This window comes from Durio zibethinus, chromosome 22 (assembly GCF_047325235.1).
Source record: "Durio zibethinus cultivar Kanyao isolate XHJ-2024 chromosome 22, ASM4732523v1, whole genome shotgun sequence".
In the NCBI taxonomy this organism is placed as follows: Eukaryota; Viridiplantae; Streptophyta; class Magnoliopsida; order Malvales; family Malvaceae; genus Durio; species Durio zibethinus.
The window spans coordinates 5,565,483-5,578,118 of NC_143183.1; the positions used below are offsets into that span (position 1 = coordinate 5,565,483).

The 12,636-nt window shown below is 34.7% G+C and overlaps 1 protein-coding gene across 1 annotated transcript; it reads left to right on the forward strand.

Annotated features, from left to right (window-relative positions):
- The first annotated feature begins 2,188 nt into the window (after nucleotides 1-2,188).
- Nucleotides 2,189-7,240, forward strand: LOC111307843 (phenylalanyl-tRNA synthetase class IIc family protein). The gene is made up of 10 exons (XM_022906130.2): nucleotides 2,189-2,474; nucleotides 3,004-3,194; nucleotides 4,211-4,417; nucleotides 4,662-4,779; nucleotides 5,185-5,261; nucleotides 5,640-5,819; nucleotides 5,918-5,962; nucleotides 6,070-6,174; nucleotides 6,735-6,848; nucleotides 6,961-7,240. Exons 1-10 carry the CDS (start codon nucleotides 2,276-2,278, stop codon nucleotides 7,009-7,011), a joined length of 1,287 nt encoding a protein of 428 aa, XP_022761865.1. The 5' UTR covers nucleotides 2,189-2,275; the 3' UTR covers nucleotides 7,012-7,240.
- Nucleotides 7,241-12,636: the final 5,396 nt, after the last annotated feature.

A 12,636-nucleotide genomic window follows, 5' to 3' on the forward strand; every position in this document is an offset into this window, starting at 1 on the left:
GCATGGCTCTGTAAATTTCTTTAGTAAAGGGTGAGGTTTTCAGGAACTTGAACTCATCCTCAAATGTCGCTACCTTTTTTTTCAGCTCTTTTTCCATAGCTTGCATCTGAGCTTTCAAATATCTATTCGATTGAAATTCATGATCTATTTGTTTGGATTTTTAGGTTGTGGCATGTGTGGAATTGTGGCTAGGGTGGTGACAAGTTGGATTTGTGTGTTCTTCTCTGAAGGCCAAAAAGACCTCTGCTTTTTCGTAGCTTGGTTGTCTGACAATGGCTTCTCGATCAAACGTGGTTAAGTCTGTCACTTTTGAAACTTGTAATGGGGTATAGTTTGCAGCATCTGCTTGAGAGCTTGTATTTGTTTTATCAAGACTTGAAATTGTTCTATGGTCGGTCCTTCCTGTGGTTGAGCTAGGCGGACAGAATGCTGGCTAAAGTGAGTTTTTGTTCCAGTCGGTGTAGCTACCTCTCCTTCCTCTTGGGTTTTTTTTCTTGGTGGCATTGTTTTGTGCTCAACTAATACGAGATGATCCTTACTTTGCATGCCAAATGTTGGTGTCGAGTTTAGACCTGAGGGCGTTCCTATTAATGCAGAAGAGAAGCACAGTTAGAGGTAAAGGCAGGGGGTGTTCCCTGCCTTTGCATTCTAATACACAAGTCAATAAAGATCAGGTCAGTAAGAAAGTAGGAAGAAGAAAGAGAAGCGAATGAGATCAACTTGCGTTCATGTTGCATGAGTCTTCATATTTATAGGTAAGTTGAAAGGGACCACAAAGGGACAATTAGGACAAGGTTGAGCTGAAATTGCACTAATCATATCAGATCAAGTTGGCACAAATGACAAAAATACCCCGATTATCTGCTGAAGACTTTGAAAGAAAAAAAAACCACTATACCTTTTTAACCATCAAATGCCCTTACGTATAATCTATTGTCAATCTCTTTTTCTTCTTAATGAGTTGCTTTTCATTGTTCAAAGTTTTAGCAACATCAATATCATCCACTTCAACTAAAACCTTCAAATGACTACTTCCAAATTTCTATCACAAATAACTTACAGCAACACTTACTGATCCAATTTCAACTTGAGCTTGATATAAAGGAGCATTTTTAGCCGAATTCAACTGTTGTTGAATAATCCTCTTGCTCAACACCCTACTTTCTAGTTAATAAAACGCCTTATATTCATCCAAAATGTTCTCATGTTCATCCAAAATGAAATCTGTATAAACTTGCTGAAAAAAATCCGTTGGAAGCATGCAACAGCAAAACTCCTTTTGAATCCCGAACAGCAAGCCCTATGTTAGCAAGCTTCACAGAGTTTCGGAAACCAACATCGTAGATTTAACTACTAAATCCCTCTGTTGAACTACTAAGTAAGATTTAACTTCAATCGTGCAATCTTTTATAATCTTTAAAATTTCAGTCCTCTCCCATTCAGATTTAGAGCTTTGCCACCATCTTTCAAAGTCAGCCGCGGTCATAGATATGCGAGGATTGTCACAGAGTTGACTGAGCATGTATTTGTGCTCAGTATAGATTTTCAACCGATCCCGTACCTCTCTCTGTCATTAAAAAAATTTCAATTCAAGTTCAGTGTAAATTCAATTCTCTTTTAAGTTCTTTAAATTTTGTTCGAGTTGGATTTCTGTTTAAATTCGATTCATGCAGTTTCTATTTTCCAATTTCTGTTCTATTTAAGAAATTTTAGATAGTTGGAGCTATGTTCCAATTTAATTTATAAAAAATATTTGTATATCATAAAATATTCAATACGAAAATGTATATCCAATAGGATTTTTGTTTTTACGGAATTACATGTCCATTGGGTTATTATATTTTCGAAAATTTATATGTGAAAAATTTATTATTATTATTATTATTATTATTATTATTATTATTATTTTATCTTTCATCTCTTAATTTCGTGATTAAAATACTTTAAAAAAAATATATGAACATGAATTTTAATCCTGTTTTATCCCTCCTTCCTTGTATGAACATTTGCCCTCTTATGAATCAAAAAAAAATTTTTATTATATTTTTGAAAAGTATAAATCCGGTAAATTCAAAAAATCGATCTTCTGTTGAAGGGTTAAAAAGTCATTTTAATAAGGGTCGTTAACTTTTACTTTAAGAATATTTTTTTTGTAAAAGAAAAAAAAAAGGAGTAATGAGCAAATTATGGGTGCAAATATAAGCTCCCTATCAAACACGGCCCCCAAACTGACTTATCCTTCTTTTCTAATCTCAAGCAGAGAACCAAGGCTTTTATGGCAGTAGTTTCAAGTGCTCATTCATCTATCTTCTCTAAAACCTCACTTTTCCACCACATGAATTGCTTCAAACGCTTCTCTTTTTGTTTACCCTTTTCTTCTTCTGCTGCTGCTTCTCTGTCTACTAAGAAAAAATGGAGACAACCAGTGGCTTCCTCAGTGGTAGAGCTTTGTGGAATCAAAATTGCTAAGGATGGTAAAAAAAATGCTACTTTTTATGAACTTAGTTTTTGTTTTTAATGCTTATATTTACTGTTCCTTGATCTGGTTCATTTCAGTATTTGCTGATTTTGCATTTTAACTGACGATTCTATCTCCAATTATTGCATTTTCTTTCTCTAGTACCAGTAAATTGTTATGGTTAATTGGTACTTTCCCTTGTTTTAATCTGTGTTGGAGCTTTCAAAATATGCCCTTTTTGTGTGTTCAAGTTGTATTCGGTAAGGGAGTTAAATTTATGGTGTTTATGTTTGATATGTTTTAGAATTGAAGATATTTATGAGATGGTAAGTCTAGGAGGATTACATTGTTCTTGGAGTACTGTGAATTGATTGAAATTTGTCAGCAAATTATCAGCACTCGAAATCTATTGTTGAATTTTTTGGTTTGAATATCTGCATGGTATATACTTTGAAATCTTGTTATTGGTGAAATTTGATTAATGACTTTCTGTGTTTTCATAATTTAAGATTGGTTTAGTATTGTTTGGATGGTGGGATTTGCAGATGTGGTGAGGGATGACCCAACAAACAACATTCCGGACACAATTTTTTCAAAGCTGGGAATGCAGCTCCACAGAAGGAACAACCACCCTCTTGGGATTCTGAAGAATGGGATATATGAGTATTTCGATACTAATTACCCAAACATGTTTGATAAGTTTGATGATCTCTGCCCAATTGTTTCAGTGAAACAGGTAAAATGTGGTCCTCTACTCCCTTTATTTCCTTTTCCTTTCATAAGTTCCTATGAATTGGCAAGTACTATTGGAATGGACAGGAACAACTTTTTGAGTTTAGATATTTTTGAAAAATCAATCTTATGCTCTTTTTTAGAATATTTGGTCTAGGATCTCTGAAATATTGAAAATATATATGTATCTGTATGGACTTTTGTAGGTCATGAAGGCTTGTTTTTAACTCATGGATTACATATGTTACCGTGTAGGCTTGAACCTTTGTGTGCGTGTGTGTGTGGGCTGGGGGGGGGGGGGGGGGAGGGTTAGTGAGTTAGAGGGAGAGAATAGTTTTGGATCAAATATTGAGGTTATAGACATTTCTTTCTCCCTGCATGTAGCCCATTAAAGCATTTTGTTGTTTAACACTACACGGGCTCTCTTGTCAACTTCTTAAATTTACTATGTGATTTTGAGTATCATTCAATCTCTCTGATCTAAAAGGGTTTTACGTTTATGCATAGCTGTTTTTGGAGCCCTGCAGTGATATGACCAACTGGTAAGGGTCATAGTCTACCCTTAAGTTTTGAAAGATGTATCCAGTATTGGTTATAGAGTTATTCAATTCTGTAGTGTTGGAATGGTGAATGTGCTATTTTGCATGCTTATATGCAACTTTGATTTCCTTAAAATTGAAAGTTAAAAATTTTAGGAAAATTTTCAAACCTATCTAAGCTCATATACTCATTAGAATTGTTCAAAATAGTTCTTGATGGATTCTGGGCCTCTACGTCTGTTCAATTTAATGTTTTCAGAATTGGATTATTAGTAAGCAGAGTTATGCCTCATTTTTTATTTGTGCTCCTCTGAAATGAACAAACCTTTTGTCATACGTTTGGTGAGTTAATTGCATTGTCTTACTTATGCTTTATACACAATAAATCTTTGAATAGTTTATTAAATTTGGATCCTTGGACAATGTTTTTGAGAATATATTTATTTATATTTATTTAAGACAGTAAATCTTCTGTTTGCAGAATTTTGATGATGTCCTGGTGCCTGCTGATCATGTAAGCAGGAGCTATAATGATACATACTATGTTGACTCTCAAACTGTGTTGAGGTGTCATACAAGTGCTCATCAAGCAGAGCTGTTGAGAAGGGGACACACTCATTTCCTTGTAACCGGCGATGTTTACCGCAGAGATTCAATAGATTCTACGCATTACCCTGTGTTTCATCAGGTTTCATTCTGTTGAAAATATCTTTAATTTTGGATAGCTTGTCAAAATTCTTTTCCCTTTGGGAATTGTTCTGAGTACATGGGTATTTTGCATCCTCTGCTATACCGAGCAGGGCAATCCATATGTTGGGCCCTATAATGGTGTCCTTCGTGGGTCCACATGATGAGCAGCTGTGATTTGACATGTAACTTTTGTTGTAAGATAGCCATGTTCATAAAGGAAGTTCCTTTTTTTTCCCATATAGATGGAAGGTGTTCGTGTTTTTACTCCAGACAATTGGGAGGCATCCTGTTTGGATCCCACGTCATATGCAGCTGAGGATTTAAAGAAAAGTCTAGAGGGCCTGGCTCGTCACTTATTTGGTAATTCTAGAGTCCACACTTTTATGAAAGATTACAATTTTGCAAAGGATTGTATGCATATCTGCCGCAATGAGATTAGGGACTCAGAAATCATTTTCCATATTGAATTAAGATCTTTATTTACATCATGAATGCACTATTGGATTTTGCAAAGAGTGGCAATTTTTGTGACAAGAAATCATTGGAGATACCATGGAGAATATGTACCAATGTGTAAGATATCTCAGACCTATGTGCTATAGTAAAATTCTTTATAGACAGAAGTGTCTAACTAACTGCTATAAGGTTCATATCACTTCCAAAATTTTATGTAGTCATTGAAGTGTTTCAGCTTGGGTTGATCATGTACTTTCTATGGACTGCTGTGTGAGAAAGCCAATTAGCCTCAATCTGTTAACATTCCAGGTGCTGTGGAGATGCGTTGGATCGATGCCTATTTCCCATTTACCAATCCTTCTTATGAACTTGAAATCTATTTTAAGGTATTCTCTTTATCCCTTTTTATAGGATAGTGTTAGTGTTTTCTTTAAGCTCAAGCAATTCAGTCTGAAGAATTTGGATTCATTTTTTTCCTTTTCTATTGCTTACTTTTTTACATTGCTCATGGCCTTTTGTCAAAAAATTCTTTTATGATTGTTCAACATAAAAAAATTTGGAGGGTCAACACTATGCTTATTGTTGTAATCATATCAAGATTTGGATGTTTCTAACACCTTAACTACATGTTTGTACTCTGTGTTGTTAGCTCTCACTTTTACTTTTATTGAATTTCGTTTGATCTCAATCTTTTTAAATCAATGATTATTGGATGTGACTTTAGCACTGGTTATAACTTACCAAAGACCTAAAACAATTGACAGGAGAAATGGATGGAGGTTTTGGGTTGCGGAGTGATGGAGCAGGAAATATTGAAAAGTAATAGTAGATTAAACAGTGTTGCTTGGGCCTTCGGACTTGGATTGGAGAGGCTAGCAATGGTTTTATTTGACATACCGGATATTCGGCTTTTTTGGTCAATTGATGAGCGATTTACCTCACAGGTAGCTTCTAAACATAGCTCCATGATTTGAATGTTGAAGTTCTTGGATTTGTTATTTTAGTATCTCCACCTTTGTCTGATTAAGCTACTTGAATGCAGTTTTCAGAAGGCCAAATGGGAGTCAAGTTTAAAACCTTTTCAAAGGTATAAATTAAGCCAATGTTTTCTTTTAACCCTTTCCAAAGTATATTCTTTCTATTGTTTAATACCTATTACAGAGCCATGACTTGACACCTGAATTGTCTTTGCAGTATCCTCCCTGTTATAAAGACATGAGTTTCTGGATCAATGAATCGTTTACTGAGAACAATTTATGTGAAGTTGTAAGAGGAGTAGCTGGGGATCTTGTTGAAGAGGTATGCAATTTAAATTGTTTTGCCAGAAATATCTTTTGAAGATATAAACAGGTTCATCTGTATGGTAAATTTGCCTAACTGAATGTTGTATAGAGTATGTGTTGTCAGTTTATCCAAATGATGGAAATGGTATTGACTCTTAGTATGTTTGATTGGCTTCCATTATTGCATTCTTTGTAAACAGCAAAACTGAAATAATTTATTTCATGGAGTTTACGTAAGTAATTTCTGATTACATATCTATGTTTTTAGATTCAGTGGCTCTATATGGACTCTAAAGGATTGCTTCCATTTTCTTTGGCTTGAGACTGTAACGGTTGTTGGCCCTTTTTCTGAAATAAAGTCGGTTGTTTTGTGAACGGTGTACTAAGCCTATTTTAAATTCTATATAAAGGTCTTATGCACTGTATCAACAAGTCAAAATTTTTACATGATTGGAAGTTTTTTACATGTTTAGCTTTAATTAAACCAAGGATTATCACCTAAAATCTTTCAACAATCATAATATGAAGCACTCGAGGGTCTTTTTTGATAGATAATATTCATTTTGTCACTACCAGGTGAGTTTGATAGATAATTTTACCAACAAGAAAGGAATGACAAGTCATTGTTATCGGATTGCATACCGGTCCATGGAGCGTTCACTCACAGATGAGGAGATTAATGAGCTGCAGGTATTGCCTTGCATTAATTTTTGTTGTTATTCTTATTGATGTTACTATTATTTTAAAGTGTTCTTTCTAGGTAAGACAATGTGGTAAATTATGTTTATAATTGTGAATGCAGTGGAACGTGAGAGAACAGGTGCAGAACAAGTTAAATGTTGTTCTAAGATGATTGTTATCAATACCTACTCAAAGCTTAAACATCTTTTTCTCTATCTGAATTATGGATATTGCATCTTGAATTGTCATACAACACAGATTTCTGTTATTTATTGCTATTGTAAGGTTTTAGGCCATTTAAGTCATGGAAAATATTTGAGAATTCTGTAATTGTATGCTATTGGCTTTGCATTGACAATGAGTATTTTTTCATCCTCCATCTAATAATATTGGATTATACACATTGTTAGTTTGCTCTGTGATAAGGATCTTTTTGTCATTCATCCTAATTTACTTCTTTCACTCAACCTTTTTGCCTTCTTTTTCACCTTTAGAGAAATAGAGAACACTGTTTAGCAAAATGCATCAGTCCATATTTGCAGAAATATTTGCTGGATTATAGAAACCAGTTATGTAAGCATTAAGTTATGGAAAGGAAAAAATGGGCAAAGAATTGAAGATTTACAATCAGGAAGAAAGAATTCTGTGCACCTAGGGTTTTCTAAAGATGGGCATTGTATTGACTATGGAGAAAAGAAAATTAATGCGAAATTTTTACGTACAATGGCAAAAGAGAAATTCTAAGAAGTTGATGCCAGTAACAGTCATGTTTAATTTAAACATGGTTAGAGAAGAAACCTTTGAAGAGGATAACAAGGTGAGTCAATTTATATTATCTTATTCTATCTTCTGATTCTTATTTTGTGTTGGCTTATGAGTTATGGCTATTGAATTTGAACCTTTTTAACTATGTTCATTTCAATTCTAGTGCATCTGTGTATGTTTCACGGGTTCACGTTTCCAACCTAAAAGAAATGCCTATTAGGTGGAGGAAGATCCATGGTTTATAAGCGAAGACCACCCCTTCTCTTACCAATGAGAGATTTGCGACATTCGCCCCCACCCAATTGTGTAATATCTTCATTGCACTGGTTCTTTCAACCATAGAGCAGAGGGATCCGCCTTGATTCTGGCCTATCTCAACCCTGGTATCTCTCACTTTAAACTCTACATTAGTATTAGTTAAGATTTGAATCTACTCTAATATCACTTGTCAAGGGTTTACGTTTTCAACCCAAAAGACATGCTTATTAGGTTCTACATTTCCAACCCAAAAAACGTGCTTATTAGGTGGAGGAAAATCTATGATTCATAAGCTCAAATCCACCAACCCCTTCTCTTACAAATATGGGATTCATGACGTGTGCACTTGGATCACTGCCATTTTTATCCGTTGTTTTTCAAAGGTAAATAAGTAAAGAATTTGTCAACTAAACTTCAGTAGATACGTAGTTTGGGTGAATTTGGCTGGTCAAAGAGAACCAAGCAGAACAACTAACAGTAAATCCTGCAGGGTTGCTTTGTTATTTCTCTAGCACGTTGTTTGAATGGGTTGATTCATTAAGGCAACAAAAAATAATAGCAAGATGTGAGACAGTTTTCCTTATTCTGTTTTCTCATTTTTATTGGTTTATGCTTTATTTGCAAAGGCTAGTTGAACTTTGTTTTGTTATTTCTGCACAAGGGCCTCAACTTAGTAGGATACAGAGTTGCAGGGACTTTTCTCAACTAAATTATTCAGTTGATTTCTATTTTAAATAAGAAATTTGAAGAAACAAAGAGAAGTTGCAGAAGATTTCCAAAAGATAGGACTATAGCTAAGATCATGTAGCAAAATTTAATGGATCAAAGAAATGAATCATGACAAGAATAGTATATTCTTAGATATTTGTACATAGGAAATTTGGCCAAGAAAATAAAGATCACAAAAGGTAGTGAATGTTGGGACAGAATTACCTTGTTAAAATGACTGGAAGTAGAATTCGAAGCATAATTCAATTGGTTCAACAATCACTCTTAAGAGATGATATTTAATAGATTTAGATTCAAATTACAATTATTTTTTCTATCCTTAGTTTACTGTTTTTTTTTAATAAAAAAATGACAATAACCATTATTACTAAATCAAACTTGTTTCTATTTCAATTTATGCACTGCCATGGACCCTTCCATGGAACTCTTCCGGATAGCTTCATAGACAATTTTTTCAATGATTTCTCTATTGGTTCAGACATATTAATCAAAACTTGAAAAGTATCAAAAACATTAAAAGCTTTGACTAGTTCCACTGGTCTAAGGCCATGTTAGTCTCATGCAGAGCCACATGAAGCATCTTTGCACTTTCCTACTGTCTTTTTCAATCATGTTTGGACAAAATTTGACTGAAAAAACAGCACCATGGTCTAACGTCTCCATCAAATTATTTCTATACACAGCGGCAAGTAGTACGGCCAAAGCTTTGGCAATTGACACAGCTTCAGTTTCGGGTGATAGAGTCCTGACAATACTATTTGAAACTATTTCAACAGCGTGTAGATTGACCAACTTATCAAGATAATACCAACCATAAGCGTTCCATAGATCAAACACATAACCAAGGTATTCTAGCTGGTGTTCAAGACTCTGGTGCCTTTTGGCTTAACGTCGAACTGGGAGCCTGACTTTTATGAAAATATGTCTTTCACTATAGTAACTTACTATTAGTATGATCTTGGGTTAGTATAACTTTTCTTTGACTGAGGGAAATGAATCAACGATCTGTTTAACAGTTTAACAAGAATTTTTTATGCAAAGGATCCATAATATTATGGCAACTACAGAGCATACTTAACTTGTATCACTGCAAACTATGGAATAGCTGGAAGAAATACATGAAGTTAAAAGATTTAACTATGGAAAAAGGAAGATGGAATTACCAAAAAAGAAGAAAGGTTTTTAGCCAAATATATTTTATAAAGAAAGGTTTATTACAAAGGAGAAGTCTTGTTGTTTTTCTTCGATTTTCTTGATCAAGTGTGATTATCCTTAACTGAATTTCAAGAATAATATTTTGAAGATTGACAAGGCTCTAATCAAAATGTTGACTGACTTGATCTAACTTGTGTTCAATTCTGTGCAGGTATGAATTCTGCTGGAGAAAATTTTTAGTTTCCCAATTTAAAACTGCTTCAGCACGAGAAACAATTTTTTGGTTCCCATATTCATCTCTGTCAGTGGGAGTGGGGATTTTTGGAATGTGTTTTATAAAATTCTTGAAAAAGAGGGAAATCTGAGCTTGGGTAGGTTGATTGCATCATGGAAATTTGTGGTAAAGATTGGGTGGAATCTTGGGTGGAATCTGATTTTTGTGTGGGTTGATTTAAGTAGGTGTGAGAGTGTGGTTTTTCTTTCTTAGGATAGATGACATAGTAGTCAAACTTTCCTGAGGGTTCACCAAGGAGATCAATTTCAGGGTCTCCATTTTCATATCTTTCTTTGAACTTTTGCTAGGAAGACTTTTTCTTCTTTTGCTTCTTTGGAACATCATCATCATCATCATCATCATCATCATCATCCATGAAGCTTTTATATGCGTCTATCTGGCATTCTTTGCATTGACAATTTATGTCCCAATAACAATGTCCTTGTGGAGATCTATATGCATACACGGGATTTCCATCGGACAGTGTGTGACTGGAACATCAAGGAGATCAGCGTGACATCTTTGCATCATAAATTGTGTTAGAAAGATTGTTGGAGGAGGAACATCATTTCCTTTATTGTGATCAAATTCAATTGTGATAGTACCATCCTGATTTGTCTTGTAGGTTGGATCAAAGTGTTCAATTGGTTCATCTTGCTTCCAAATCTTTGGGAGAAGGGTGGCAAGTTCTTCATTTGAGATCTGCTTTGAAATATGAACATGTCTAGGAGTTTTGTCTGCTGCTTCCATTTTGACAAAAACAACATCACTAGAGTGTGAATGAGGCAAGTTAATGGCATGATCTTGAACTCTATATGCCATCTGGTAGTGAAGGGTTGCCTAGAGGCCTTTCATTTATGTGCCTACAATCTGGACTTAAACTTTTAAAGCATCTAACAAGGTTGGATCATGAAGAGACATATTATAATTTGGAAAGACTGTGAAGTAAAAAAAGAAAAAGTCTTCCCAGTAAAAGCTCAAAGAAAGATATGAAAATAGAGACCCTGAAGTTGATTTCCTTGGTGAACCCTCAAGAAACTTTGACTACTATGCCATCTATCCTAAGAAAGAAAAACCACACTCTCACACCTACTCAAATCAACCCACACAAAAACCAGATTCCACCCAAGATTTCACCTAAGATTTCACCCAACCTTTACCACAAATTTCCATGTTGCAATCAACCTACCTAAGCTCAGATTTCCCTCATTTTCAAAAGTTTCATAAAGACCAGTACAAACACATTCCAAAAATCCTCACTCCCACTGATAGAGATGAATATGGGAACCAAAAAAGTGTTTCTCGTGCTGAAGCAGTTTTAAACTGGCAAATTAAAAATTTTCTCTAGCAGAATTCATACCTGCACAAAATTGAACACAAGTTCGACCAAGTCAGTCAACATTTTGATCAGAACCTTGTCAATCTTCAAAATATTATTCTTAAAATTTAGTCAAAGATAATCACACTTGATCAAGAACTCAGATATATGGCTGAAACTAATACTGGATTTACTTATGCTTTCACTGAACAAGAGAAAGAAATGAAGAGCCTAAAGATTCAACTTGCAGATCTTTAAAACAAGTTTTGTCAGAAACAACAACAATAGGCAGCCTCTAGTTACAACATCTTCACACCATTTCACACTGGTATGCATGATACTCCTTACTAAGCCTATACTCCTCCTCCATTTCAACTATACAATCCTCCAACCTCACCTCCAAAACCTTTTTTCACATCTTTTCAGTATAAACCTCCAACAACATCCACTCCAACATCCTTACAACCAACACAATACTTCATTCTTATCTCAAACCAACCAGAACAACCTCTCTTTGGTACAACTGAAAAATGGATTCACAAATTTCGAGAAAAATAACCAGTTGATCCAAAACTTAAAAGAGTAGTAGAACAACCACTTTTTCAACCTTCAAAACCAAAACCAAGTTCAAGTTCCACACCTCCAAACCCTACACCACAACCAACCCAAAAACTTGTACAACATATGATTTCTTCTACACAAACTCTTCCAAAAATACTTCACCAGATGGCACAAGATAACCTCCCTCAATTCTCCCTTGAAGATATTTTTCCTTCTACCTTTGAAACTGAATCCCACATGGACACTGTCAATTCAGATGACTCAGTTGAAGCAGATGATACTCCAAAAGTTCATAACCCTGATGCAATGGATGCTGAACAATACCCTTCTCTACAACAATCACATGTTCCTCCTTCAACATCAAAGTTCTCAGTTTTTACCCTTGATGATGTTTCTCCTTCAAAATGGCCCTCAAGATTCCAAGAGTTCTTAGCATGGGGACTCGTTGAATTAAACTCTCATCCCAATGTTATGATGAATACAGTATTGATCAGATTTGTTTTCAGACTAGTTGAAACTCTGAAAAAATTTTGGGACAACATTGGTGAATATAGACAACTCCAGTTTCTTCAATGCCTAACAATCACAGAAGTTATCTCTCAATTTGCAGCAATCTTTTGTGGACAAAAAACTTACAGATTGGAAAAGATCAGAGAGTAATTTTTCAAACTAAAATGTTGTTCTCTCCATCCAAAAAACCTTGACAGACACTATCAACAATTCTTTCAGTATTTTTA